Source organism: Lepisosteus oculatus, chromosome 8, assembly GCF_040954835.1.
Source record: "Lepisosteus oculatus isolate fLepOcu1 chromosome 8, fLepOcu1.hap2, whole genome shotgun sequence".
Classification (NCBI taxonomy): Eukaryota; Metazoa; Chordata; class Actinopteri; order Semionotiformes; family Lepisosteidae; genus Lepisosteus; species Lepisosteus oculatus.
In genome coordinates this window covers 6334404-6362179 of record NC_090703.1, presented here as the reverse complement: position 1 = coordinate 6362179, position 27776 = coordinate 6334404, and the positions used below count along the sequence as shown (strand labels likewise).

At 46.2% G+C, this 27776-nt stretch overlaps 1 protein-coding gene across 3 annotated transcripts in view; it reads left to right on the top strand.

The window, feature by feature from the left end:
* sptbn5 (spectrin, beta, non-erythrocytic 5) overlaps window positions 1–27776 on the top strand; it is a 57113-nt gene that overhangs the window by 27566 nt on the left and 1771 nt on the right. For all 3 annotated transcript variants that reach the window (XM_015350483.2, XM_015350482.2, XM_015350484.2), the window contains 40 exons: window positions 301–415; window positions 855–965; window positions 1461–1640; window positions 2243–2446; window positions 3335–3484; window positions 3903–4007; window positions 4223–4414; window positions 4662–4817; window positions 5192–5383; window positions 5931–6026; window positions 6456–6574; window positions 6854–6968; window positions 7383–7496; window positions 8650–8771; window positions 8935–9097; window positions 9416–9604; window positions 10996–11073; window positions 11362–11534; window positions 11654–11744; window positions 12280–12426; window positions 13166–13303; window positions 14718–14974; window positions 15414–15600; window positions 15963–16175; window positions 16440–16636; window positions 17512–17716; window positions 18049–18225; window positions 18864–19019; window positions 19925–20142; window positions 20559–20748; window positions 21188–21364; window positions 21712–21819; window positions 22639–23271; window positions 23500–23571; window positions 23885–23971; window positions 24083–24174; window positions 25261–25437; window positions 26641–26748; window positions 27170–27318; window positions 27679–27765. In XM_015350483.2, coding sequence (XP_015205969.2) covers window positions 301–415; window positions 855–965; window positions 1461–1640; window positions 2243–2446; window positions 3335–3484; window positions 3903–4007; window positions 4223–4414; window positions 4662–4817; window positions 5192–5383; window positions 5931–6026; window positions 6456–6574; window positions 6854–6968; window positions 7383–7496; window positions 8650–8771; window positions 8935–9097; window positions 9416–9604; window positions 10996–11073; window positions 11362–11534; window positions 11654–11744; window positions 12280–12426; window positions 13166–13303; window positions 14718–14974; window positions 15414–15600; window positions 15963–16175; window positions 16440–16636; window positions 17512–17716; window positions 18049–18225; window positions 18864–19019; window positions 19925–20142; window positions 20559–20748; window positions 21188–21364; window positions 21712–21819; window positions 22639–23271; window positions 23500–23571; window positions 23885–23971; window positions 24083–24174; window positions 25261–25437; window positions 26641–26748; window positions 27170–27318; window positions 27679–27765 — 6440 coding nt within the window. The remainder of the gene's footprint in view (window positions 1–300; window positions 416–854; window positions 966–1460; window positions 1641–2242; window positions 2447–3334; window positions 3485–3902; window positions 4008–4222; window positions 4415–4661; window positions 4818–5191; window positions 5384–5930; window positions 6027–6455; window positions 6575–6853; window positions 6969–7382; window positions 7497–8649; window positions 8772–8934; window positions 9098–9415; window positions 9605–10995; window positions 11074–11361; window positions 11535–11653; window positions 11745–12279; window positions 12427–13165; window positions 13304–14717; window positions 14975–15413; window positions 15601–15962; window positions 16176–16439; window positions 16637–17511; window positions 17717–18048; window positions 18226–18863; window positions 19020–19924; window positions 20143–20558; window positions 20749–21187; window positions 21365–21711; window positions 21820–22638; window positions 23272–23499; window positions 23572–23884; window positions 23972–24082; window positions 24175–25260; window positions 25438–26640; window positions 26749–27169; window positions 27319–27678; window positions 27766–27776) is intronic.

Here is a 27776-nt window from a genome sequence, read left to right as displayed (position 1 = left end):
AGAAGCAACAGGTCAACTCATACACTTTCTGCATTTACAGTAGAAGATAATAGGTCTCTTGCTTTTTAATCTAGATTTAAATTACCTGTGGTTTGGTCTGTATGTATGAATGTTTGAATCTATACACTGAATCTGCTTCTTAATTGTTAGACATTTCTTCTTAAACCTCGTTTGCCTCCTCTCTCTGAAAGAGCTCTGTCCTCGCAGAATTCAATAACAGCCACCTCCTGCCTCGTAGCACCAGGCCAGAGGTCTCTTCTTTTTAAATGCCATCCTGCTGTGGCAATCTTTTTCACCCAGGCGCTCCTGGGAGGAACTGCTAGAGTTGGCCCGGGTTCGAGGGGAGAAGCTGCAGGATGCTGAAGAATATCACAGATTCTACCGAGACCTGACAGATGCCCTGAACCACATAGAGGTCAGTCTGGGTGATGCTGGGCTGAGGGCACTGCCGAATAAAGGAGTTATGGCATCTATAGGAGGACAGACTCCACTGAATGCAATCTGAGCCTGAAGAACATCAAGTAGCTCTTTGGGAAAATATTTGCAAGCTCCTTGAGATATCAAGCAAATGAGTATGGACAGGGCTGTGACGGTTATCCAGAATGAACCAGATTGATGATACTGTGCCCAGAACGTGATGCAATGAGTCTGAAAGGGTCTGGAAGGAGGTACAGTACATGTGAGAGGTTTGCAACAGTAACAGTTTTGTAACAAGCTGATATGTTCTGGTTCTAGTCTCATGGACCACTGGAGTGTGCATCCTAGACAGTCATATCTCCAGTACAGAGAGCTGATTCTGAGAATTTGCTCAGGAGCACTACGGTTTTAAAGCAACGCCACTCTCCTCCCTCCAGGAAAAGTACAAGAGCATTCCCGACGACATTGCGAAGGACCTGAGGGGGGTTTTGGCGCAGCTCCGCAAGCACGAGGCGCTGGAGCACGAGCTGGCCGGCAACGAGCAGCAGGTACTTCAGTGGCCATGGAGAGCACAGGACGGAGCTGTTAAATATGAGAATATCCCAGCATTGTAAAAAGTTAACATTTACATAAGAAGTACATTGAACTCTGCTGGGGAGAAACAAGGGAGAAACAAGGGGAAACAAGGTGCATTTTCTTTTACATCTCTGGTTGGAAGAAAATAATAACTCCTAATTATTCTGCAAAATACCTTTTAATATTGTTTTTTTATATAAGTTTTTTTTTTAATATATCTAAATATTTGTAAATATGAGCCCTCAATATAAGCTGTAGGTAAAGATTTACAGTAAAACTGAGAAAAGGAGACAGCTCTTTACCCCCATGTGAGTGCAAGTCTGGAACAAGTTGCTCAGCAAGTTGCTCCGGCGTCTTTCTAGAAACGCGTGAGAGCCTTGGATCATTTCGCTCCTTGGTCCCACACACGCTGGACGGGCCGGCGGCCTCCTCTCGTTCGTAACGCTTTCTGTCTCTCTGTGTGTCAGCTGCAGGAGCTGCTGGACTCTGTGGAGCCCATCCTGGAGCGCTGCTCCCAGGAGCAGGCCTCTTTGCTGCAGGACCGGCAGCAGGCGGTGGTGGAGCGCTGGGAGAAGCTGCGGGCTCGGGTGGAGCAGCGGCGCGAGGATCTGGAGCAAGCCAGCCGCCACTACCGCTTCCTCAACACGGTGAGAGGCACAGGAGAGCCGGGCCGGGCCGAGCAGGGCTACCAGGGGGAGGGACTGAGAATCCAGGAGGGCGTGCCGTCTGTACGCTCCCAAACGGAGATCAGCTGCATTTGGCGTCACATCCTGGGAGGTGGGAGTGAGCGATGTGGCGGGAAAGCAGCACTCGAGGTGAAAGAGCTGAGGGAAAGTGAGACCGCTGTGCTGCCGTGCAATCTCACGTCAACATCATGGCCGCCCAGTGCAATACGACACAACACAATCTCGTAGATTTATAAAGCAACATCCATGGAAGCAACAATAGTGCTGTACAATTGAAAGCCAGTAATTAAATAAGTCAAAAGGTAGGAGTGGAATGGTTTTACTGCAGTGGGCAACTAATTGCTTTGAAACAAAATTGAGATCTTAACCCCCACCTGCTTTCTTCGATCACCTTTTGAGCAGTGTTAAGACCTGCTGTTGCAGATCACTGCTGGTGGGTGGTTGAAGTGCATGAAATGAGAGAAGTGGTATTCACTGGGCTGGTTTTGAAGGAACAGTGGGGCACAGTTGTACTTTGCTTCTTCTCCTTTTCTTATTGCTCTCTTTTGCACTTGGTGCGCCAGGTGCAGGACTACTTCCTCTGGTGTGCTCAGGTACTGAGCTACATGAAGGCAGAGGTGTCCATCCGGGACGTGTCCACCAGCAACATGCAGCTGATGCAGCACCAGCAGCTCTGGGCCGAGATACAGGCCCGTGAGGAGACCTTCCACCAGGCAGTCACAATGGGCCAGGAGCTGCTGCAGGAGGAGATTCCTGCTCCCAAGGAGGTACTGTATGTGACGCTGTACACCAGGAGATCATCTCGGCCCATGGCTGACAGAATGTACATTTAATCCTCAGTGTTGAATGGTCACCTGGATAGTTGCAGTATACATGCAATGACTTTGCAAGCATCAGTTAAAATCATAATTGTGTAACAGAGAATTCCATTAAGTAAATTGTGATAAGTTTATCAAATGAGAATTGTCTTCACTGGGTTACCCCTCATTTCAAATTTTCTATTTCTTACTCAAACCCAGAATTCTAAAACAGGAGGTATTCATTTCACACACCCAAAGAAGCTCCAGAGCGAAACCATTGTGTTTTTTTCTTCTCTGATTTACATTTTGTCATGGAATTGTAAAGTAAAAATCCACCGAAGACCTTGTTTGCTATGCAGAAAAGGAGTTCATCGTGTAAACGGCTGAGGAGAAACATAATTAGGAAGATGTTTCCCAAAAAGAAGAGTTACAGTTGACCTTTTATACACTTACTTGATAAGGAAAACAAAGAGCTTAAGTCTCAAACAGAATAAAACTTCGGTCTTACTTAATTTCTATTGGTTAAGCAAACCTCTCCTTTAAATCAGGAGATGTCAACATAACTATAAATGTCTTCTACAAGCAGGTGGTTATAATTGGCTTTCAACTCTAAATAACCTTTGAGATTCTCAAAACACACATTTTTTCTGTGTGTCTGCAGGCCTTATCAGTAGCTGTTTCCTCTTGCTGAACATGGTGTACTGAGAAAGAATTTTCCACCCTTCAGAACCCTGCCTGTTCCTTTGCACCTTGTGCATTGATACAGCTCCCCACACTCACCCCTGTCCATATTTCCACTCATTCTCCTGCCTGTTTCTTGGAGACCGATGACTCCCAGTGCTCTTTCACCTGCAGGTCAGGGACAAGCTCGGAGCTCTGCATGCGGAAAGAGCAAAGCTGCAGGAGCACTGGAATTGTAAGAAGCTCTGGCTGGAGGCCACCTTCCTGGAGCAGGTCTTCTACAGAGACATTGCCCACATGGAGAAGCTCATGAACACACAGGAGGTCAGGCTATAGCTACCTCTAGAAATGTTCAAGAAAATGTGGCTGTAGGTGGGATTAATTACCTGTTGAAACTGCAAAATATGTATGGAGAGTTACTAAGGTACATTTCTGTAAGGCCATTGACAAACATTTACTGTAACTGGGGATACAATTTACGAAGCCTGGACAAAGCCTTCATTTTCACAAACTTCAGGAAGTTCCAACAACAAGTTGTCTAAGTTGCATTCATTCTGAAACTAGTTCATTGCATCTCTGATGTATTACATATCTCATTACTGGAAACGCAAGGGAGCTGCTCTAGAAATACAGTAAAAAAATGTGTTTGTAAAGAGGGAGAAACATCTCTAAGTCCCTTGGAGAAACAGCTGTCTTTCAGGTACTGTAGTCAGGTAATTGAAGTACGCGCCTATCTTTTCAGATCCACCTGAAAAGCAGTGATCTTGGAGCTTCTGTAGATGAGACAGAGAGGCTCATTAAACGTCACGAGGCCTTCGAAAAGCTGCTGAGCTCCCAGGAGGAGAAGGTCAGACAAAACGTTTTATTTTGTTACAAAAGCAGAAACATTAAATCCAGGGGATTGTGCTCTAGGGCGTAGACTATCTTTCCTCAACACTCTGGAATGAGCAGGACATGACTGGTAATCAGCAGCAGGCACATTTTGTCATGTTTGGGCCCGATGTGGACATCCTGCAGTAGCCTGATATTTGTATCTACTGTTCACTGTGCTCATTTTTTCAGGTAAAATCACTCCAAGAGCAAGCTGAGAGGCTGAAGAAAGAGGACGTTAAAAAGGAGAATGCAGCGCACATTCAACACAAGCTAAAGGCTGTTCTGGAAAGGAGGAGTCGCATCAAGGAGCTGTCTGCACGACGCAGGGAGGAGCTGTCCACAGCCAGGCTGTTTTCTGTCTTCAACAGAGACCTGGCAGAGGTACAGAGGAGAGTGTGCTACTGGCAAGAAGACACATACTGTAGTCAGCATGTATGAAGATCTGTAGAATGGCTTCATCTCATTTCTAACCTTCCTTTTCTGTTTTTGTTTTAATGCTCTTATGCCATTGGTTTTATGTCAGTGGACCAACCTGAGGCACCCACACCCAATGTTAAAACGTTAAAGAGCAGTGCCAGACACTGATAAATTTTGCCACTCATTCATTCACTCTCGTGGGTTTTTGAAGGCGGAGGGATGGATTTCAGAGAGAATGCAGAAGATGCAGGATGATTCCAAGAAGGACCTGAGCGACCTGCAGGTTAAGATGAAGCTGTTGCAGAAACACCAGGCTTTCGAAGCAGAGATCCTGGCCCACGAGGAGATCATCACTTCTGTCCTGAAGGTTGGCCAACTATTCATTGAGACTGGGGAGCTCCATAATCTGATCATGACTGATATTAAGATCAAAGACAGGATGTGTCTTTTACTCTGCAAAGTGCAAGTGAGGCCCAGTTCATCAGTTTGTTTTCTTAAAAACAGTTATTTCAAAGGATTTGGAACACTTTGCTAACTATAGCTGTTGCTATAAATGAACAGCTATTGATCAATTAAACAATTAAACTCTGGCTTCTAAGGGCTTAAATCTATTCAGATTTGTTTCCCAATAATATTAAAATCATTTAATTGGAAAAATTCTGATATGTCACTGCCACTGTGACAGACCTTTCTTAGTTAAGCTGTGTTTTTTAACCAAACTGATCGGTGTCCAATCCCCAGACAGGAGAAGAGCTGGTCACGTTACGCCATCCCAAATCCTCTGAGGTGCGCCGGGGTGCCAGAGTGCTTAATGACCACTGGGAGGCGCTGAAGAGGGCAGTGGCAGCAAGAGGAAAGGTGCTGGAGGACAATAGGGACTTCCTGGAGTTTCTGCAGAAGGTGGATCAGGTGGAGGCCTGGATCCGACAGAAGGTATTGTGATGTGTGGCCCTGCGTGAATAAAATTCTATGTATATAAAGACCTTGACAACAAACCTTCCACTTAGGAGCTTCCACTCCAGCAGAAATATAGAGTTCAGGGGGTTGTGAGCTCAAATCCTTGCAGAAGATCATAAATCAAAACCACTTTATGGTATTCAAGGCCTTGACTTTGTTCATGCACGGACATTGCAGGGATAATTTCAAGAGACCAGGCATATATTGCTTAAACCAAAAGGCACCGTAGCTCTGGAAAATGCTTTGAGCGTAACATTTTCCCCCTTTTCAACAAAGGTTTGCTAAGATTTGAATTTTTTTAATGTGGTCAGTAGAGCAAGCACCAAAAGTCTGACCTTCCATGGTTTCAAACAGCTCTGTGTTAAATCAAATTCGAGGAGGAAAAAATCCGTAACAGTGTAAATTGAGAGTAAATTCTGTAATTCTGTTCATGGGCTCTGTCTGCAGTTTCCTGCCAGTGCCAGTTCTTTTCTGTGTTACTCCCTGACACTTCCTGCCCGCTCCCTGTTTCTCGTCTCTTCAGGAGGTGATGATAAATGTGGGAGATGTTGGAGAGGATTATGAACATGGCCTGCAGCTGCTGAAGAAGCTCAATGAGTTCAGAGGGACAGGCTCAGGGGTGAGTGTGGGGTCTGGGGTGACACGGAGTGTGGAAATTGGCTGTATGTCGGATTGTCACTACCCTCCTCTTTTTTGATTGTTGGGAAAGCATTCCAATCCTTAGGCAGCAACAGAAAGAGCCTCTGGAATATAGTAGTCCATCTGTGTCACTGCAGTGTTTCTTCCTTTGAAGTGTTTAAATAACGTCAAACTTCAAAGTTGTGAATTAGCCAGGTGCATTACATGTGATAACGCTGTTCCTTGCTTTGCACTGGATCGGAAGTGTATCTGAAGATTTCCTCTTGATAGAGAAGAAGGGAGGGGGAGGAAGGCAAAGGGAATAGGGCTGTAAATAGGGAGCAGGATTCTGCTTCAGACACTTGTCTTAGTCCCGGAGGGGCGGCTCTGAATGCCTGTTATGCAGAGGGGATGATTGATGTGTCAACAGGAAGTAACAGTGGACGATGCCCACATCAAGGCCATCAATGCTCTGGCTGCGCGGCTTGAGAGACAGCACAAAGAGGAAGTGACCACTGTACGCCAGCGCAGACAGCAGATGAATGACAGGTAATCAACATCACTCACCGCAGCCCCCAGATTCTTGTTGCCTCTTGCTTGAAATTGTCTTGATCATGAAACCACCCTGAAAATGAGTCCTCTCCAGCGACTGCAAAGGGTTCTGGGGAACAGTTGACGGTTGTCTGCTTTGTGCTGTCAGAATGTTTGTGACACACATGTGGGAACACCCTGCAGCACAGAGACAAGCTTTCCGCTCATTTATCAGACGTCCTGTTGATGCTCCAGCTGGGTGAAAAACTGCAGCTAACCTGGGTTTCTCATCCTAAGATGGAGCAGTTTCCACGGCAACCTGAGCAGGTACAGGAAAAAGCTGGAGGGGGCGCTAGAGGTCCATGCACTGATCAGAGAGCTGGAGGAGCTCCGGGAGAGGTCGGGGGAGAAGGTGAGAGGACATGGCGAGGAAGAGCTTACATCTGGTCCTGTAATCTGGCAAGCATAACAAGGATGAGACAATTCTACAGCACAGCCCAACACAGCAACAGCAGCAGCAAGAAGTAACAAAACAACATTGAGTTGAATGTAACGCTTGTAACAGTATATATATGCAGACCACATGAGTTTTATTGAATCCCCTAATTGAGCCCACTCCCAGCATGATTGTTCCGGTGCTGCAACTGCGAGCAACAAAAAGGGTCAAGATTATGAAAACGTCAAGATACTCATTCAACCAATTAAGAGCTGTAATAATTCTAGTGAACCTTCTGTATAACACGTGTTGGCGGTCTGTGTCCTTTCCTGTGGTGTCCCTGATCCATGCAGGGGCATGTCTAATGGGGTTTTCTGTGGCGCCTTGCAGAGCTTGCTGATGCAAGGGCTGGACTATGGGCAGGATGTGCCGAGCGTGGAGAACCTGATTCGTCGGCACGAGGAGACCGAGCGAGAGATTGGCATCATCCAGGAGAAAGCAGCGGTGTGTATTGAGGGGACAGACAGCTGCACAAATAAGCTCCCTATCAGCGGCATAGCTACTCTGCTGGATGTGTGCAAATAGTGCCTTCTTATAGTTGCAAGGCTATAAGAATTAAGCACATCTGAATTCAGAACTGAAAGCTTGTCCTCTTCTTACTTCACTACCACTAGATGTCCCACAGCGACTCCCATTCCTGCATATCTGTGGGGCAAAGACCACACTTCCCCTGTGATCATGGCCTTTCAAACTAGTGGATCAGCTGAAACCAACTGGCCAGAATTCCTCCTGCCTTCTGAGCTGTAAACTCTTGCAAAACGTCTTGAGTAATTTCCTTACTGTATCTGGGATTGCATCCTTTATGGCTGCGTGCCTTTGTAGGGAGGTGTTGGCCAGTTGACAAAATGAGGATTGAGCAACCCAGTGTTGAAGTAAAGGGATAATTACTAAGAGTTTTCAAATCTGAACTCTGGCTCTGGTACCAACTCAACGTGTGTTGCCTTAAACAAATTCATCCTTGTTCTCCATCCCTATACCTGAGATTCTAACATACAGTAAGTGATCAGCAGTGGGACATGTGTAATTCAACCACTGGTTTATATCAGTTCTATCCATCCATTATCAGAAAACCACTTACTCCTGGCAAGGGTTGCAGCAAACCCGACACTATCGGAGGGGGTGCAAGGAGGTAGTGTACTGCACCATGGACAGTACACCAGCACTCTGTAGGACACCCACAAAACACTCACACACACTCTGGGACAATTCAGAGAGTTCAGTTAACCTAACAAGAAAGTCTCTGAGAAGTGGGAAGAAACTGGAGCACCCAGAAGAAGTTAAAAAGAATGAATAGAGAAAGCTTCTTCAGGCAGGGGAAGACCAACATTCTCCATTTTACAGAAAGAGGAGAAGATGCAGAAGTGTTTTGGGTACTAGAAGCACCTGAAATTAACGAATCCCTGTGGTTTGATGGGTTTCTTATCAATTGTTCTCAAGGAAACAAGACATGTTTATGTTTTAAAGAAAATTCCTAACGGGGTGCCCTCTGCAGAGAATTGAACTCAGGGCCCTGCAGTTGTGAGGCAGTAGCATTAGCTATGAGGCCACTGTGTTGTTTGTGTGGAGAAGTTCCTTTGAATCATCTTTGCTGTGACAGGCCCTGGAGAAGGAGGCTAAGACCAAGGTGAAGACCCAGCCAGTGATGGCAGAAAAGCTGAACAGAAAGCAGAAAGAGATGAGAGATGCCTGGCTGAAACTGGAGAAAGAGGCGAAAGTGAGGTAGGAGAGCAGGTCGGGCAGATGCTGAGAATGTGTTTCAAGTCCTTCCTGTGTACCTCTATCTTGCACTTTCACTTGGACACAGAGATACTGTATGCAAAAACACAGAGAGGTTTAGTGCTCAGCACAGGAATTGTGATAAGGGAGCTTCCTGCTGTTCCAGGAAAGAGAAGCTGCAGGCGTCTCTCCAGCTGCAGATGTTCAAGGCAGACCAGCGCCCTCTATTGGACTGGGTCCTCAAAGTCACCACACAGATGGGTGAAAGTGGGCTGCCTAAGAACAAGGCAGAAGCTGAGCAGTTCATTGCAGAGCACCAGAACACAAAGGTAAGAAAACACGCCAGTGGTTATGCACTCAGAGTTAAACTTCACGGTTAGTTATAGCACTGCTGTATTTAAGCTTTGAAATAAAGCCATTTCTTTTCACACTTCTCACAAACTTAATCTGATATATGGAAATCCCAGGGGAAGGTAGATAATGTTGTACAGAATTTTTAACAAGGTATTGAACTTATTTAAATTATGGGTACGCTTCTTAACACAAGTCTCACCCCTGAACATGGTAGGCTATGTGATGTCCTGTTTGTTCTGACAGCTGGTTAGTTTGAGACACTTCAATTGAGAAAAAAAAGTCTTTCATTACAGGCAGAGATAGATGCACGTGGAGACCGCTTTGATTCTGTGAAGAATTTGGGCCAAAGTCTGGTCAGGTCTGGTCACTATGCATCCTCAGAGATCCGTCAAGCACTCAGCAAACTGGACGAAGCTCGGACTGGACTGAACCGGGTTTGGCAGGACCGTAGCCAGAAATTGGATCAGGCTCTGGAGCTCCAGGTATCAACTACAGGGGCAGACATTAGTAAAACCACAGAGAGCCAGCTACCCCACCTGTAGGGCATATTGAATCCGACGATGATCTTTTGATCATCCTGGTCTGGATTTACAACAATAAAATATCAATTTCAGAATGCTTGCCTTTGATACAATTCAGGCAATTAATTTTATTTTTAATATATCACATTTTCTATATAGGAACAGTGTATAATAAAATAGGAAAACTAAAACCATGACATTCCCCATATTTTGAATCTGCATAGCATGAATCTGTAAAAGCAGACAATAAAGTAAATAATGTAATTTGTTTCCTAGGATTGTGAACAAAGTTCCTTTATTTCTTAAATTCATATATACACAAAAAAGCCTGTTTTCCCTGAAGAGAGGACATCAAAGGGGAGTAGTTCTGACTGAGGCAGCAATGAATAATGAAACAAAAACCAGCCCCAGGATTCTAACAATTAAGAAGTTATGATCAGCCTAGAAAAGAAAGGTTTTGGGACACCTTGAGAAATGATAATTGTATCTACTTTCTGTCAGTAGTAATGCAATACAAAAATAGCTTTTAATTAACACAATAAACCTGTGTACAGGAATTACACTGATATTTTGTACCGTTGGGATATTGCCACAGTGTGGCATCACTGAGCTGAGGATGTCTCAAGTTTTTGCAGTTTTCACTTTTCAAATCACTTTAGGTAGGAGGTGCTTTAGTCTTGAATCAAAGACATTGGTTGACAAAATCACTATTTGGTGTGCTGGACCAAGAAGTGTCAGTTGTCTGACACAGTGGCACTTGTGAGGGTGCCCTCTGTTGTTACAGGATTGGATTTGCACCTATGATGCCACAATAGAAGAAAAGCAGGTTATGTTTGACTCTCTCCCTTGTACTGGGAACTAGAGTTCGAACCGTAGGTCCATGTATGGTACTTGGGAAAAATGTCCACGAAGTTGAATTAAAACTCTGCAATGTCAAATACAGCTTCTGCTACAGGATCAGATACAACAGTTCCTATATATTGAATAAAACTACATGAAGTTCACACCAGAACCGCGGGTCATCTTGGTTTCCATGGTACTAAGTAGGAGTAAAGCACCTCCTACTAGTCCAGCACAGGGATTCCTCAGCAAGGCTAGTCCCTGCTTATGCAGCTGGCTGGACTGGGGCAACCAGAGAGAGGCACTGAACTCAACAGCAGTCTCTGTCACTGGGACTTGAACCAACAACTTCTCAGTTAGATGACGAAGGACTTACCTACTATGCTACACAGCACCCTAGTATTAAATATAAAGTGGGTGAAAAAATGAGTGTGATCAGGAGAAAGATGTTTGTAATTTAGTAGCTTTCTTTCATGGATGTGTCAAAGCGCTTGCACTGTTCCTGATTGCAGGTTTTCTATGGCTGTGTGGAACAGTGTGAGAGCTGGCTCAGCAACAAGGAGGCCTTCCTGGCCAATGAAGACCTTGGGGTATCGTGTCTGTTGTTGTTGTTGTTGTTATTGTTGCATAAAATGCTAGTTCAGTCTGATTTGTTGTAAGCTCTATATTAGATGCAGGTTTTGCAAAAACTTGTCCTGTCAAACTGAGTTTCCATGAATTATATGTTGAGGCACGCTCATCTTCATATGACAAACCTCTGTAGTCTGCAAGAAAGTACTGTTTTTTTTCCAAGTAAGGCAAGGGATGCGAAAACTACACATGTTTGAGTTCAGCTATGAGCATGTGGCCATAGTGAGGTGTGAGCTGTGTCTGTCCAGGACTCCCTGTCTGGGGTGGAGACTCTCCAGAGGAAGCATGCCCTGTTCGAGAAGGCAGTGGAGGCTCAGCTTGAGAACGTGGAGACAGTGGAGAGATTCGCCCGGCAGCTTGTGCAGAAACGACACCCCCACTCCGGCGACATTCAGAGCAAGAGTAAAGCAGTGCTGCTCAGGTGATTGTCCCAGGGAACAGCCTTTGTCAGTCTGTGTCAGGGCATGCATGTTTTATGGGCCCATTTTAAAGGTCTCAGCCCTGCTCCTGAAGCTTTGTCTGGATTCTTCTGTCTTGCAGGAAGGAGAAGTTAATGGAGAGCAGCGCAATTCGCAGGAGGAGGTTGGAGGATTCACTGCAGCTCCAGAAATTCTTGGGCAGCAGTTATGAGGTAAAGAAGGGGCCAGAGGGTGTTGCCGTCAGTGAGATATCCATGAGTATAAACAGTTGTTTTTTTCATGACATCTTGCATTATGTGTCACTATTCAATGCCACAAAATGTCGTGACCTGTTTGTGGGAAGTGTTCAATAACAAAACATTTTTTTAGTTTTGCAATTTGAAGCTTACAGTAAATGGAATCAATGATCTCTGTGTTTTTTTCCTCTAACTGATATTCATGGTACTAGACCTTTTTTTGTGAGTATGCAGGAAAAGGATCTCTTTTCATCACAACACACAGCTTTTTAATTTTGAATAGAGCTGTTTTCATGACCCCCGTGTTAAGAGTCACATTTCAGTTACAGCTCACAATGATGCAGCAGGTCTATGGGAATGAATCAAGTAAACAGTATGTAATACACTGTGCATTTCCAAGGCATTTCCAAGCAGCAAGAAGGTGTGTCTCCATGTGTAATCCCTGTGTGGGGGAATATGTAACCTCCATACATGAGCAGCTCTGATCTTCGAGTGTGCTTGCTGTTGTCAGGTGTGCTCCTGGCTTAGTGAGAAGAACACAGTGGCTTTGGATGAGAGCTGGAGAGACCCTACTAACCTACAGGCCAAGCTGCAGAAACACCAGAGCTTTGAGGCTGAGATCCTGGCCAATCATAACCGTGTGGAGGCTCTTACCAAGGTACAGCACACCTCTCACCAACAGCACCTCACCCTTACAGAGCCCCTTACAGTCTGGGTCCTGTAGCGTTTCATAAAAAGAAGAGAACAAGCCTACTGTTTTCTGCATCGGGCTATTTTTCACCTAGCAGAAGATGCTTCCAAATATGACCCATATTCTAGATGTTACTACTGTCTATAAAAGGCAAAATCATACAAATCAAAATCTTAAGGTTAAGAATGTATTGAAGTGCAGAATTGCCTGGAAAAACACACCAAAACAACACTTTTCTCTTGTTTAGAGATAGGCAGTTTTTGTTACTGTATCAAAATGCTGTTGATACAGACAAAATGCCTACGTGCTGTTGGTGAACACAGACAATAGAAGCAGTAACTGACTTAATGAATATTTATTGACTGTGATGAAATGGGAAAGAAGTACCAGCATTTCAGCAAGCACCAGAGCCATTATAGCCATTATCCCTGCATTAAAAACATGCATGGTAATTAACTTACATATCATTGCTTTTATCCCAGAAACTAATTACTGTGCTCAGACAGATAGACGTTATAAATAAAAATGAGAAAAATCTCTGGGGAAAAATGTACTTGACTCCTGGAACATTGCATGGTTATGAATGGCCACTCCAAACTTCAGTCTGTCACAGCTTGTGATTCAAAATGCTGCACTTTCCTCTTACTGAAAACAGTAACGTTGCTAATGGTATTAAAGGAAAGCTGCTTGGGTTGTTTTCTTGCAGGAAGGAGAGAGGATGCTGGGATCTGGCCATTACGCCCATGATCAGATCAGCCCCAGACTGCAGGACCTGCAGGGCAGCTGGGAACAACTCCTGAGCAACTGCAAGGAGAAGAGGTCTCGGCTGCAGGAGGCCTATGAGGTACTCACACAGTACAACACAGGAACAACACCTGAACTGAGGAATGGAATTTATCCCCCTGACCTGGTGAACGTAGCCTTTCTCTTAGAAAATGCATACAATGGCTCCTGAGAGGATCAACCACAAGTGACACCTCTCTCTCAGAGCTCAGGTTGTTCCATGACAGCAGTGTTACCACCTCCCAGCCTCAGACTCTAGAATCTGAGCAAGCCTGGGCCTGGTCAGTGCTGGGAGAACACTTAAGGAAAACCAGTTGCTGCTTTAAGTGGTGTTGATGGGCCAGCACATGGCTCTCTTTCCCCTGAACCAGAGTCTCCCATGTAATGTCCCAGTATTGTGACTGGGGAAGCCATGCGGTTGGTAGTACCATCCTTCCAATAAATCACTAAATCATGGTCCTGACTATCTGGTCATTAAAAATCCCAGTTAATGCTTTTCTCCAAACTAACAATATTTACCTGGGGGTCATGGTAAATTTAAACTCTGGGCTTGTACTATCAGGCCTTCCTTAATTTCAGTTTGTCACTTTTCCACCTGAAGTGCTGTGGAAGGGCTGTTGGCACACAATGACTGCTGCCCTTCATCCATTTGGTGCTGCACTTCAGCAGCAAATGAAGTATGGTGTTGGTGTGAAACGTGGGATCCTTTGAGATGAAATGCACTATATAAATGCAATGTGTTATTAGTCATAAAAGTAGCTCCAGCCTGTGACATAACACTAGAAGACGATGACGTCAGTGATCATCCAAGGCAGAAGTCTTCACATTGTGGGATGTGTCCTCTTGGGTGAATGTGGAGTAAGAGTTGGGGGATCACGAAGTGAAGCTGTTGCTGAGTTTTTAAAATTACCAACACCCTGAAATTGAGAGAGTGATCACATTGACATGTTAAGCGATAAATGAGCTACTGTCTGTAAAAGGAGTGTGTACATTGTATTTAATTGGAACCCCACACTGTTTCTGTGGAAACTACGCTTGCTGTCTTCCAGTTTAGAACCTCATGTCCTTCTGTGACCATGAGCATGCTGTACCGTGGTTGAGTCTGATATTTAATTTACTGTTTAAGAAGTACTGCCTAGTGTTGTGTAGTTGTTATTCTTGGCAGCTTTCTGCTCCTGGCTTGACCGGCTCTGCAGCTCTGTGGATCTTGCAGTGTGTGTCGTGAGCGCGTGAGCGCGTTGGAGTTGCCTGTCTGCAGGTTCTTACTCGACCCCTGGAGCTCTAAGCTGAGCCATAGCCAGTTTCAAAATGGGTTGGCTGTTGCGCAAAAAGTCACTGGGGATTGTGCTCATGGAGGCAGCGCATATAAGGGATTTCTGCAGTGGCACCTACAAAGCGTTGGGGAACCGATGCATCTATTTTGGGTTGACTCGCTCCACTGAGACAGAAACTTGGTTCGTTCTCCCTGACCTCAGGCGCTGCAGTTCCAGCGCTCCCTGGAAGATGTGGAGGACTGGCTGGCCTCTGTGGAGTCCGAGCTGTTGAACGCAGACAACGGGTGTGACCTGCCCGCGGTCTCGCGGCTCCTGAAAGCCCTGCAGGGGCTGGAGGAGGGAGTGGAGGGCCACGTGGAGAGGATCCAGGGGCTGGTGGATGCAGCCAAAGATTTTCGTGCCAAGGGCAACTTCCTGGCCGAGGAGATCCAGAGGAGAGTGGGGGAGACCGTGTACCGGTACAGTAACAGAGCCTATGTAGAGTGGGGTTACCGAGGGGTTCTCAATCTCTTCTAACTGGGGGTCCACCCTTCAGGGCAGTAAACCCAATCTGATCTGATGATGAAATAAAAACACACGATTGACCGTTTTTAAAATTATGAATCATAAGGAATGCAGAGTGGTAGGAAATGCAGAGTGGTAGGAAAACAGATTCTCACTGAACATTCCCATGCACGACAACCAAGCCGATTACGAAATCATGCCACTAGTTGTCTTTGGCCAAAGAGCCAAGTTTCTGTTGCCAGCCCCAAAGATGTCTGGACCCCAGCTGGGGATAATTGACATATAACATCATATGGCTTAAATCTCTTTATACGTGTGGGATGTAGAAGCCTTCTGCAGCATAGCAATGGTGCTGTCTGTGTCTGTGAGTGCGCCACCTGTCTGTGACTGCAGATATAACAGCCTGGCTGAGCCCCTTCAGGCCCGCAGGGAGACCCTGGAGGCGTGGCAGCTCCTCTTCCAGCTGTACCGGGACATGGAGGAGGAGCTGGTCTGGGTGAGAGACAAGCTGCCCTCTGCCTACTCCCAGGACTGGGGCAGCTCGCTACACGGCACCCAGACGCTGCTCAAGAAACACCAGGTGAGTGACAGTTGGCGGGGGGGGGGGGGGTGGTGTTGGTATCTGGGGATTAGCCTAAAAAAAGTACAGTACAGGGAAATATGACAAATTAATAAACGTGTGGTAAACAATGCATGATTCACAGGTTATTGGGAAAATGGGCCTGACGTTCTCGAGGTTGTCTAAATACATTCGGGTGCTATGAACTGTCCTAATGGTTTTGAAAATGCTGCTTCTGTCAGCTACAGTCCATAACTAGTGGGCAACAATCTTTAGGGCTTGGAATTCGGTTATTCCTTTGACTTTCCTTGAACTCCTGCTGCACTGCTCTCTGCTTGTGGCTCCTCTGCGTGCTCCCTCACCCACCCCCCCTATCTGTGCAGACGCTGCAGGAGGAGATAGCCAGCAGGGACCCCCTGGTGCGTGCGGTGCTGGAGGCCGGGAACACAATGGTGAAGGCCAGACACTTTGCCTCCAAGGAGATCCGCGAGAGGCTGGCAGAGCTGAAGGAGGCCGTGGAGAGCCTCAGAATGGAGGCAGAGCACAGGGGCAGGGGGCTGCAGGAGGCTCTGGAAATCCAAGTATTCCTTGCTGAGGTAACTGGTCATTGAACTGGCCACATATCTCTACTCACAATCCCAACGCTCCCACCACAGGCAAGTACAGACTGCAGGAGCCGATGACATTGTTGATATTTATGGACTACATGGAAATCCTCGGTATTAAGTGCACACAGCTTTCTATTGTATTTTGGGTTTTCCCCTGTTACACACCTATCGGATTCATTTTTCTGACGGGAGTCTTCTGTTGTCATCACAGCAAGCGTGTCTTCCCTCCCATTCTGTGTCCTGTCCTGCCAGCTGTCGGAATTAGGATCGTGGATGGAGGAACGGCGCCCGGCGCTGGAGTGCTCGGATTTTGGGAAGAGCGAGGAATCGACCCAAGCTCTGCTCCGCAAACTTGATTCTGTGGATCTGGATCTGGAAAGCCAATGGCCCAAACTGGAGTCCCTGCAGGAGACTGGAGCCAAATTGGAGCGCTATGGGCATCCCAATAGGTACTATAACACCCCCAGGGCCGTTCCTCTGCAGTGCAGAGTTACGGATTTGATCTTACTAAGTATCAAATGTCTGGGATGTGGGAGTGAGGAACAAGCTACACACACATGTTGTTGAAACCCATATTCTGATTTCTTTCAAGAAATGGTTGGGTGGGAATCTTGGATCAATTGACTACTAATTACTGAATGGCTTCCTCTCTTTTTTGTTACTTTTTCTATTCTCGAATATTCTTCTGTAAAAATACTAGGGGAAAATCATCACTATGCGACTTTTATACCTCTAGACAAAAAAGAAGGACTTTCTACAGTATATCACGTACAGCTTGATTGAAGATGATTTTGCAAAGAAAAAAATGAGTTGCTTTTCAGCCCACAGCACAGTAGATGGCAGCAGTGTTTTCTGGAACCACCTGGTAATATGTTGGCCAGTGTTTAGGATTTTTGGATGAGAATCAGGATACTTTACATGTCAGATCTTTAAAATATAGATATGGTTTTACTCTCTTTATTCATTGAGCAATATTGACATGAAGTCCATTACCTAGTCATCAACAACATGGGGCAAAAACATTAGGTTTTTCTTCCTGCGTGAGAACTACCTTGAATGTAAAGTTAGCTTGAATTTAAGCCACAGACTAGGCTTCTACTGTTTCTTCCATAAACGTCCAGAGATATTACAAAATGTCTGAGGGGACATCATTCAGGCAGAAATCATCTTTGCAGGTCTGTGGTACCAAAAGGTTAATGCTGTCACTCTACAGATACTCTCTGTTTTTTTCTGTATATTCCAAAGCAGCTGGGTTGATCAAGATCAATCCAGCACCAATAAGTTAAAGCTGTCTGATTCTTGCTCTCTGCTCCTGTCTGTCCAGCCATCTGGTGAATGAGAGCCTGCAGCCCGTATGGGACCAGTACCAGAGTCTGCAGCAGCTGTCCGCAGAGCGCCGAGCGGCACTGGAGGAGCATTGCCGGGTCTATGAGTTTGAGAGGGAGGCCCGAGAGCTAGCCAGCTGGCTCAGTGCACAGAGAAGCACAGCAGAGTCTGAGGAGTACGGCCAGGACCTGGAGGATGTGGAGGTGCTTCACTCATAGTATAAACGCTCGCTGTGCAGCGACTCAAAATCAGTTTGAAGCAGGAGGCCTCCAGCCAGTACACTTGTCGGTGGCAGTGGCAGTGTTCATGTTTATATTCTTTCCGTGGTCATGAAGGAGGAGGTCTTATTGTAACTAATGAGTAAAATCAGCTGGCCAAGCTTCAGTCCAGCTTGTTCTCTTGCACTCTTATTGCTCTCCCTGAAAGTTACTTTTGATGGAAAAAAAGCAATAGTATCCCCCTGTGACAGACCGAAGCAGGATGAAATCCAGGAAAATGTGTTCTCTGTAGAAATCACCTCTTCTGTCTTTGTCAGGTGCTGCAGAAGAAGTTTGAAGATTTCTCCTCAGAGGTGAGCACACTGGGTCACAGCAGAGTGAGGTCCGTTCTGCAGCTGGGGCAGAAGGTGAGGTCACCTGAGTGCCAGGAGAGAGAGGCGGAGCTCTGCAAGCTGTGGGAGGAGCTGCTGCAGACCATAGAGGCAAGAGCTGAGGTAAGGACACCAGGAGCAGTGAGTGGCATCTAGTTTTGTTTTGGAACACAACTACAGTATGTTGTTGATCTGCGGATAATGCTTGGGTTTACAGCATTCAGGATACATGAATGACTTAATATGGACAGAAGGTAGTTCAAACTGGTAATCAAACTTAGTTTTATATCTTAAGTGATACATATACACCCCATATCTTGAAAGTCATCAAAATCCCGTATTACAATTCACTCTGATACTCTAGCTTTTAAGAATGTACAATGTGCCATTTTAACATGTACCTATGTATACAGTAGCTATATCTACTGTATACTGTATATACCTATTTTATTTGGTTATGTTGTTGTACAGAGCCTTGATGTGATAGGCCATGAAATACACTATACAAAATAATGGTTATTATTAATAAGGATTGATTTGGATTAATCTCCCCTGTTCTTTGATCATGGAAATATTTCTCTGAATCAAAGAAACTGACTTTGGGTTGATGCTTCCGTACACGTTAAATGCGCTGCCTTTTGAGACGCTGTGGGTCCAGCTGTGGACTGGAGAGCGCCCCTCTGGGGGTGTTCCGCCTCAGGAGCTCTGGTCCTGAACGACCGGGCCAGAGCCGAGGTGACAGCGCCCGGTTTCCCGGACAGAACCTGAGGTCTGCACGCGAGGTGCACCAGTTCGACCACGACGTGGATGAGCTGAAGGGCTGGATGAGCGAGAAGGAGGCCGGGCTGAGCGCCGAGGACCACGGCCACGACCTGCTGGGCGTGCAGGCCCTGCTGCGGCAACACGACGGCCTGGAGGTACGCCTGCCCGCTGGCCAGCGGCGCCTGGAGACACAGGGGAAAACTCAGGGCCGACAGGGGGGGGTGTTTTGACGCCAGGCAAAAATGGACGGCGTGAGGTGCAAAACTGCGCCCTAGGCCGGGAAAAAAGAGAGAGACGAGTTTATTTGCCTTTTGTACATGTACGTTGGGATTCGTATTGACGCTGTTCCCTCAGGACGTACACAGTACAAAAGAACACTTTCACACGATGTAAACAGTACATTACAACACACTAAATAATAATAATAATACATAAAGACAGTACAATGAAGCAAAAAAACATACCCCAATCAATAAAGGACAATAAATACACAGGAAAATAAATATGTGGTAATCAAGTTTAAAGTGCAGAGTGCAGAGGTTAGGTGAGTTCTGAGGCATGGGACTGTTAATGATGTACATGTAAGAAGGGCACAAAATATTCAGAGAAACCTGCAGCTGCAGGATGGGTGAAACAATTCCAGTGCAATGGATCTGACTCTGCAAAAGGCACTGACTCTTGAACTGTTTGCTGGGGGAATTTCCTCATTAGAGCGAATTTGCAGAGCCCGCCTTTCTTGTGGAGAGCTCTGGAGGTGTGTCCTAGCGGAGGGAGACTCATGCATATGACTCTAGATTCAATCTTGTGTGTTGTGTGATGCAAGAAATATTGATGAGGGTTGCTTGTTAATATAGGCTGAGCAATTTGTGTCACCCCCCCGACATTGTCAACTCCTCCGAACTCAACAGAGTATCTTAAAGAATTAGACTTTAGATCTAGAACAGGTTCAAAGGCCTACTGAACAAGTGCAGGGTCAGGAGGAATAATGAGCGTTTGGTGACTGAGTGTCTGAAGCTGAGGACACGAGGTACGGTTAGTAACTCCCAGGGTGCTGTTGCAGAGGGACCTCGCCGCTATCGGGGAGGAAGTGTCCCGGACGAGAGAGAAGGGGGCTGTGCTGGGCCACAGGTATCCTCAGGTGAGGGACAGCTTGGAGGAGAGGCTGGAGGAGGTGGAAGAGGCCTGGCAGAGCCTGCAGAGGAAAGCCAGCGTGCGGAGAGAGAGACTGGGCCAAGCCGAGACTGCGCAGAGATACTTCATTGACTGGAGGGAGCTAGTGTAAGTCTTCTTGGGTTTGCACACAACAAAAAATCGGGGTTCATACAGTTACAGCTGTCTTTGGGGCTGTCCATACTGTATAGGCTGGTTTCCTGGTAATTTAACATCATATAAATAAATGTTATATATATATATTTGGACCTTTGTTCCTCTACAAGAAACAAGTCTACTTGCACCTTTTACTATTAAGCTCTTGGATTAAAAATGTACAGTTTTTAAAGAGAAAAGGGATTGTTGAGTACTTGATGAGTACTAAAGCAACACAGTTTGCCTCAATGTGGGGTTAAGAATAATTAGATATCAGTTTTTACTCCTTAATTAAACATTAGTTGCCGGATGCTTTATTGAATATATTCGCTTTTTGAGATCGATGCCGGCCGAGTCTGTGTCTCAGGAGCTCTTGTGTTGCTGTGCAGAGCCTGGCTGAAGGAGAGCCTGTCGCTGGTGCAGGGGGAGGGGCTTAGCGGGGAAGGCGGGGACGTCGAGCAGCACCTGAAGAGACACGAGGAGCACCACCGCGAGATTGACAGGCAGCTTGACAAATCACAGGCCGTGAAGGAGGAAGGACGCCGCCTCATCGAAAGTGGGAACTTCATGAGTGAGGAGGTAACACCGAACTAGAATTACTGCCTAAGGAGAAAACAAAAAAGACTCCTCGATGCAGAGGATACCAAGACTCCCTTGGCGATCAGTTACAATATGGAATGATAATGAATATGCTTTAGAAGAGTACACCATGATATAAAGCCCAGATAAGCCAGCTGGGTAGAGCATCCTTATTTTATGTGACAGTACCTCTGGTTCTCTGCAACCAGGGCTTGAATTGATAGGGAAATGGGGGAAAACTCTCCCCTTGTTTTCTTCTTTGTTGCTAGTGCCCTGTCTGAAAAAAACAGTTCCATTCAGAGATTGGTCTCTCCGGAGCAGAGGGGCCGAGCGCTGCTTCGATCACCCTCACACTGTGATACAGTGAGGAGGAGGAGGCCCAGCTCCTCCTGGTACAGGCACTGAGAGTGGGCTCCCTCTCCCCTGCCCTGTCCTGCAGGTGGAGGAGAAGCTGGCGGAGCTGGAGGAGCTGGAGGAGAGGCTGGGGCAGGGCCGGAGGGAGCGGCAGAGGCTGTACGACGAGGAGCTGGAGGTGGAGCAGCTGCGCCGGGGGCTGGAGCAGGCCGAGCGGTGGCTGAACGCCCACGAGGCCGCGCTGAGCGCCGACGTCTACGGGGTGAGCTGGGGCCCGGGCCGCTCTGGCGCTGGACGGGCATAATGACACGAGCTGCACTTTTATTTTATCCCATAGGCTGGGAAACATCAATGAAACATGTCATAGTCTTATATAGCTGCATTTGTGCATAGGTCAGTGTTATTTTTCTAATTCCTTGTACAGTTACATGACCCTTGAATTAAACTTAAATCATTTTAAAGAACTAAAAACTACATTTACAGTGTATTGATTCTGCTGAAGTCTGCTGGGTCATCAACTTGGCCAGTGCCTTTGAGGATCTTGAATACTGGAATCACACAAACAACCCTTGATAGTCTTTGGCTTCAGAGGGATGTTTCTCTTCACAGGACTCGGTGCCTGACGTCCTGGAGCTGATGAAGAGACAGGAGGACCTGGAGACCATGCTGACTGCGCAGGAGGAGAGATTCAAGCAGTTAGAGGAGAAGAGGACCAAGGTGAGAACTGGGAGGGGTGCAGTTCTGTGAGACAGAAGTACAGAGAGTGATGTGCACAAAAGCAAGACTACACAAAATCTTCAGTTTCCCATCTTTAAACTATCAGCAGAATTCAGAATATGCAGTATATTAGTGCATTTAAAGGTCTATTCCATGCTGAAAAGAGAACAAAAGAAAAAACACGTTTCAGCTGTGGAGCCTTCTTCAGGTGTAAGGTGTCTTCTTCACACCGGAAGAAGGCTCCACAGCCGAAATGTTGTATTTCCTTTCTTCTCTTTTCAGCATGGAATAAACCTATTACTTGTTTATTTGCAGCCCACGCATGCTGACACAGCTCCCAACCTGACCTATTAGTGCATTTTATTAGTAATTATAGAGAACTGCTCGAAAATGTCACTAACAATGTGCAACAGTGTGGAGTCGTGATCAGGGTTCCTGGCTCATTACTGGAATCTTTTGGGTTCATATCCCAGCTGAGACATTGCTGTTGTACCCTTGACAAGGCAAGGTCTTTGCTTCGATTGCTCTACCAAAATGCCGTGTTGTCGTAATGGGTAATTTTCTATGTTGTCATGTTCATGTTGTAAGCAACAGTTTATCCTTTTGTTTGTCTGGTCAAATATTCCAATTAAAAAAAATAGTTATGTTTTATCCTTAAATGCTCTTGATGCAATGGTTCCTAATAATATAGTGTTTCTGAGTCAGTGCTCAGTAGACATTTGTTGGGAAAATGTAAATGAACACTAACCTGCAGTTTGCTTATTGACAAAATATTGTAATTGTAAGCTTGTTGTGTGGCCCCCCCATGCTTTTCCACAGAAGGAGCAGAGGCTGCAGCAGCTCCAGGGCCAGGAGGGCGAGGGTTCGAAGCCCACCAGGGTCACCTCTCTGCGGAGGAAGCTGTCGGACCGACGCCCTGCAGGACCCACCAAGTCTCCCACGCCCAAGCTGCCCTCTCTGCCGCCTCCCCGCAGTCAGCCCCCGAGATCCAGCCACACAGACACCGTCGTGTCTCCCGTCCGGCGCTCCCTGAGGTCTCCCGCGGAGGCCACCCCCCCCTCTCTCCCCCCCAGGCCGCTGGGGCTCCACGCTGTGAAAGACCCCTCCCCGACCTCCCCTCAAAAACCCCCTCTCCCTCCCAAACCGGCGGTGCCGCAGTCCCCCGTTTCCCCGCCAGCAAACCCCGGAACCCCCACCTCTCCCGTGCATGTCCTCGCTCGCTCGTTCTCCTCCCCGCCCCCAGCGCCCGGACTGCCGTCTCATCCCGGTGCCACGCGACGCTCTGCCCTGCCATCCACGGCAGGCCTCGGCCCTCCTCCGCCCCATTCTCCCTCTCCGGGAGGAGGACCCCCAGAATCCCCTTCCCCGGCTCCGCCTCCGCTGCCTCGTCGCCCCAGGGCTCTGGACGGAAGAGGAGAGGAGCCACCCAAAGTCAAGGCTCCGCAATCAGAGGTGAGAGTGAGAGACGGCCTTCATGTGTCACTTGGGCGGCTCTTGTGTAGCGAGAGCACATCTGAGGCCCAAAATCAGAATTGCCTTTCGGTTTGTAATGGTAGCACTTATGAGCCACATAAACTGCAGTGAAATGCCCTTTAAATGTTAGAGGGGTTGTGATTTATTTTCAAGGAGAGGAGGGTCGACTGCGTCCTTTAAAACATGTTAATGTTTCACTACTTACAGCAGGACAGTGACATTGCCCAGCTGGAGGGACCCCTGGAGGTCAAACAGAAACTTCTTGCTGATGGGAATAAGGTAAGAGCTGCAGAAGCGGAAAAAAGAGCCAAGTCTCTCTTGTATATGTTCTCTGTCTCCAGGTGAATTAAAAATGCTAAATTCCGATCATAAGAACACAGGCATTGAACTTATCAAATAACCAATCAGTGCTTTGCAGGAGCTATTAGAACAATGCTGAAAAAAAAAACAGTGAAGTGCACATATGATTAGTAGAAGAAATATAATTCCTTTGTGCCATGAGTGAAAGTTGGTACCCAATATGAAATACACTACATTTACAGTGAGCAGTTACGAATGTCTTGTTCATCAGCTGATGCTCTTGTGTTCACAGACCTCTGCTCTTCCATGGGGCTTTTTCTACACTGTCCTGGACGCAGACACCCTGATCTTGTACAGAGACCTGGAAGAAGCGACCACGGTAAGGCTCAGAACGACAGGCTGGACAGCTCTCATTTTGCAGCCGGTTGCAGAAGGTGTTTGGGTTCCAGTATTTCAGAGGTTTTCATTAAGCTTGTTCTTCTGGTTTCAGGAGTCTTCGAGCTTGCCTCCTATTTGCACTGTGGGAGCAGTTTGTGATGTTATTCCAAACCACAAGAAGAAGGACTATGTCTTCAGACTGACGTGAGTCGAATAATTTAAGGCATAATAAAAATAAAGCATGCCATACAGTAGAATCTGATCTCATTTCTCTAGAATGCACATTTTACTCACCTAATTGGTTACACAAGATTTTAAATTCTTACAACTCTTATATTGCTCATCAACAGTGAATATTAGCAATTTACATTGAGGGTACCTTGAAATACATTATTTTGATCACGGAAGGCTTCCTGCTCGATTTATAGAAAAAAAGCACAGTATAATTAACCACAAAGTTCCATTAAAATCATATGTATAACAAACTTCTTGTTTCTTTTACGTACATTATGACATCTTACCCCACATAGTTCTTCAATGAATAAAAGTGTGCTTTCCGAGCATTAAAGATATTTAAATATTCTTCATATTTTGTTACCTATAGTTAGACTTTTTTGTACCATTTTACTGGATGTCTGTGTCTTAAGACCTTTACTAATATTTAAAATAGCACCCATTGCCCTCAAATTACATCCATACCCTGGACCCAGTAGTATGAGCATGTGACTATTTTATGTTTGTTGTCTTGGCTCTCAGCTCTGAACCCTGCAACCACACACAGGGGAGTGATGATCACATTTAGGCAGACTCCTCTGCCCCACCCACCCATAAACATGTCACTGGCTATGCAGCCCCAAGTGGGGGTTTAGTGTTGATTGTTGGAGAGGTGTGTCTCTGCACAACGATGCCGCAGGGGTCACGCCACACCAGTAACACCAGGGGTCAAGAGCCTGGGCAAACTAATCCTATCCTACTCTGAGTACACTAGCACTCCATAAGTAGAGCTCTGCTGGTTGGAGAGTCCTGGTTGCAGTCGACTCCTGATGTGTTCCAGGTTAAACTGCCTTAGTCAATGAGCCCTGTCTGCACTTTAGAAAGCACCCTAGCAAACTGAACCAATTGGGAGCCCCAGTAAGATTAATTTTGTGATAGGACTCCCTGTCTACCAGATTTTAATAAACCTGGGATCAACTAGGCATTTCAGAGCTCAGGTGCAATAGAAAGAAGATTGCCTTTTAGGCAGAGCTGTGTATTCTTCTTAAGAAAGCTTGTCGTGTCCTTGTCCTCCAGGCTGAGTGACAGCAGTCAGTACCTCTTCTCAGCTCCCAGCCAGGAGGTGCTGCAGTGCTGGGTCGAGAGACTGCAGCGGAGTGCCAACTCTGAGGCCGGTCCTGTTACCTACAGCTCCCACGGCAATGTCAATGGATCACAGTCGCCCACATCGCCTACTGGCCTGACACTGCACAGGTGAGGAGTTGGTTCACGTGCTCTGTAGGGCTGGGCTCAAGTACCAGCTTTGATGTATAACTATGCAACGACCAAAGGATAAAAATAAACCAGCTCAAAGCCAATTTGTGTTTAATGAGAAAGTTATTAGTGATTCATTAGTGATTCATTGTAACAGTGATTACAGGGCCTATTGAGAACCTACACGTCTAAATGAATTTCTGAACATCTAATGTATTACATGAGGAGTCAGATTATAGCAGGCTGCTGTAAGAGGGAGAAATCTTTGATTTGGTTTTGCTTCCGCACTAAAGTTTAAACATTTCAGAGTGAGTTGCTACTATTTTATGCATTGCTTTATTGTTTGCATTTGTAGAATTTACACATGCTGTATTTTCATATGAAAACAGTTGTCCACAGTCCTGATCTAGTGTTGATCCATATACTGTATATTAATTTGGGTGGGTAGCTGTAATAAACCTATTACTTGTTCCTTTATTGTATATTAAATTCTCTTTTGAAAAATGGTAGAGTGATATTTTACCCAGTTGTGGTTTTCACATATTTGTTTGAAGTACTTAAATGGCTGCAGTTTAAGGCTTGCTTGAAACCTATCTGCATCTATATAATCTATATAAAAATAAACATTACTGAGTAAAATGAGGGTACAGTATAAACAGGTAATGTGAGTGGTTCTGTTCAGAGGCAGTGTTGTTTATCATCTATTCCACTGCTTTTAAGAGATAAGGGAAAAGGAGAATTTTCCCAGGTTGAATTCCTCATAGTGGAATTGTGGGAAAAGACGAAAATGATTATTTGTTTTTACAACCAGGCTGCATGTTTCTTTCTGAACCAGCAAACCTAGGATAAAAAAATTAACCAGAGATGGTTGATGGCAGGAATGTTAGCAACATTCAAAACAGGATTGTTTCTCCATTTAAAGTGTTTGTTTAAAAAACAACAACAGTTGCCTCACGCCACATGCAAAGGGAGATGAAAAGTGCTGATCCAGAGAGTTTGAGAAACACAAGCCCCAGGTTGGAAAGGCTTGTTTCTTGTAGAATGCTAAAGCATAACTCGTCTGACAACACTGCGGTATGACCTCAAGTCTTTGCACACAATGCAAACTCAGAGATGTGTATCGCCGTTTCTCCTGTTTGTACTTGTTGAGAGCGCCGGCCGCCCCGGCGGCCTCATGCCTGAGCTCTCTTGCGCCCCCTGCAGGGCTCCCCTCCCGCGTCCCCGCCCTGCGGCAGGAGAGCGTGCCTCCAGGGGACCAGGCCCCGGCGCTGCTGCAGAGAGACCCAGCAGCAGCAAGGACATCCTGCCCCGGTATGACTGCCTTGCCCTCCACAGGGCTCTCTGACGTGCGTTTTCCAGCGTGCCTTTGCCTCTTATGTCACTTCCAAGCTATTCGTTCCAGCAAGGGAAATCATGGATGCTCACCTGACCTGATGCTGAGTATTGTCTTTATCCTGCAGAGGGAAGTTTAAGTCATTCAAACAGTTTAGAAGTATACCAGATAATAAGTGCATATCAGCACAAAGAGCTTTGAAAGACTGGCATACCTGTACCAGAAGATAAGGGAGAGGAAGAGAGCCATTGCACTAGTCTATGTTATTGCTGATTTTGATGTTAAATGCCCTGCATTGTTATTTTATGTTTCCAGAACCATTTTTTCAGATAATATATGTATACATCCCACGTTACTTTTACAGTAATGTAATTTCTACATGTATGTCTGGCCTGATAGGAGAACCCCGTCTTTTAAAATGAAGCAGCTGGCCGAGCCCTCAGACCCTCCTGCTGGCGGGCAGCCAGACTCAGAGACTGGCACCACAACCCCAACACCGGAGACGGCGTCTGCTGAAACCCCCCCGTTCCAGGAGCCTCTGGGCACAGGTAGGCTCAGTGCTGGCACCAGGAATCCACGGCTGGAAATTCAGCAAATGCCCCACGAGACTGACAGACCTCACAGCTCTCAAAACATCCTGAATCGGTAGACCAGGAGACTTGCTGAAGTTGTTCCAGCGGCATCTTGGCTCAGATAGTTGGTCCAAATTACACTGAATAAAATTAACTGGTGAGAATACCCTGATCGGTTTGATTTCGTAAACCCTCAGCATTTTCAGGAGAGGAGGATGCTGTTACTGAATGGGATATTCCTCGTCAGAGCCTCCTTCGTTTTGGATGGGAAGAACGAAAGCAAGTTATTTGAGCTTGCGGGATGGAATCCCTTTAACCTCAGACGTTTTGTTGCAGATGTAGGTAATGAAGATCTCATCCTCGCTGAGTCTGTGGAGGGACCCACAAAGAGGAGAGCTCCCAGTCCCCCGCTTTCCAGAGCAGGTCAGCCTCTG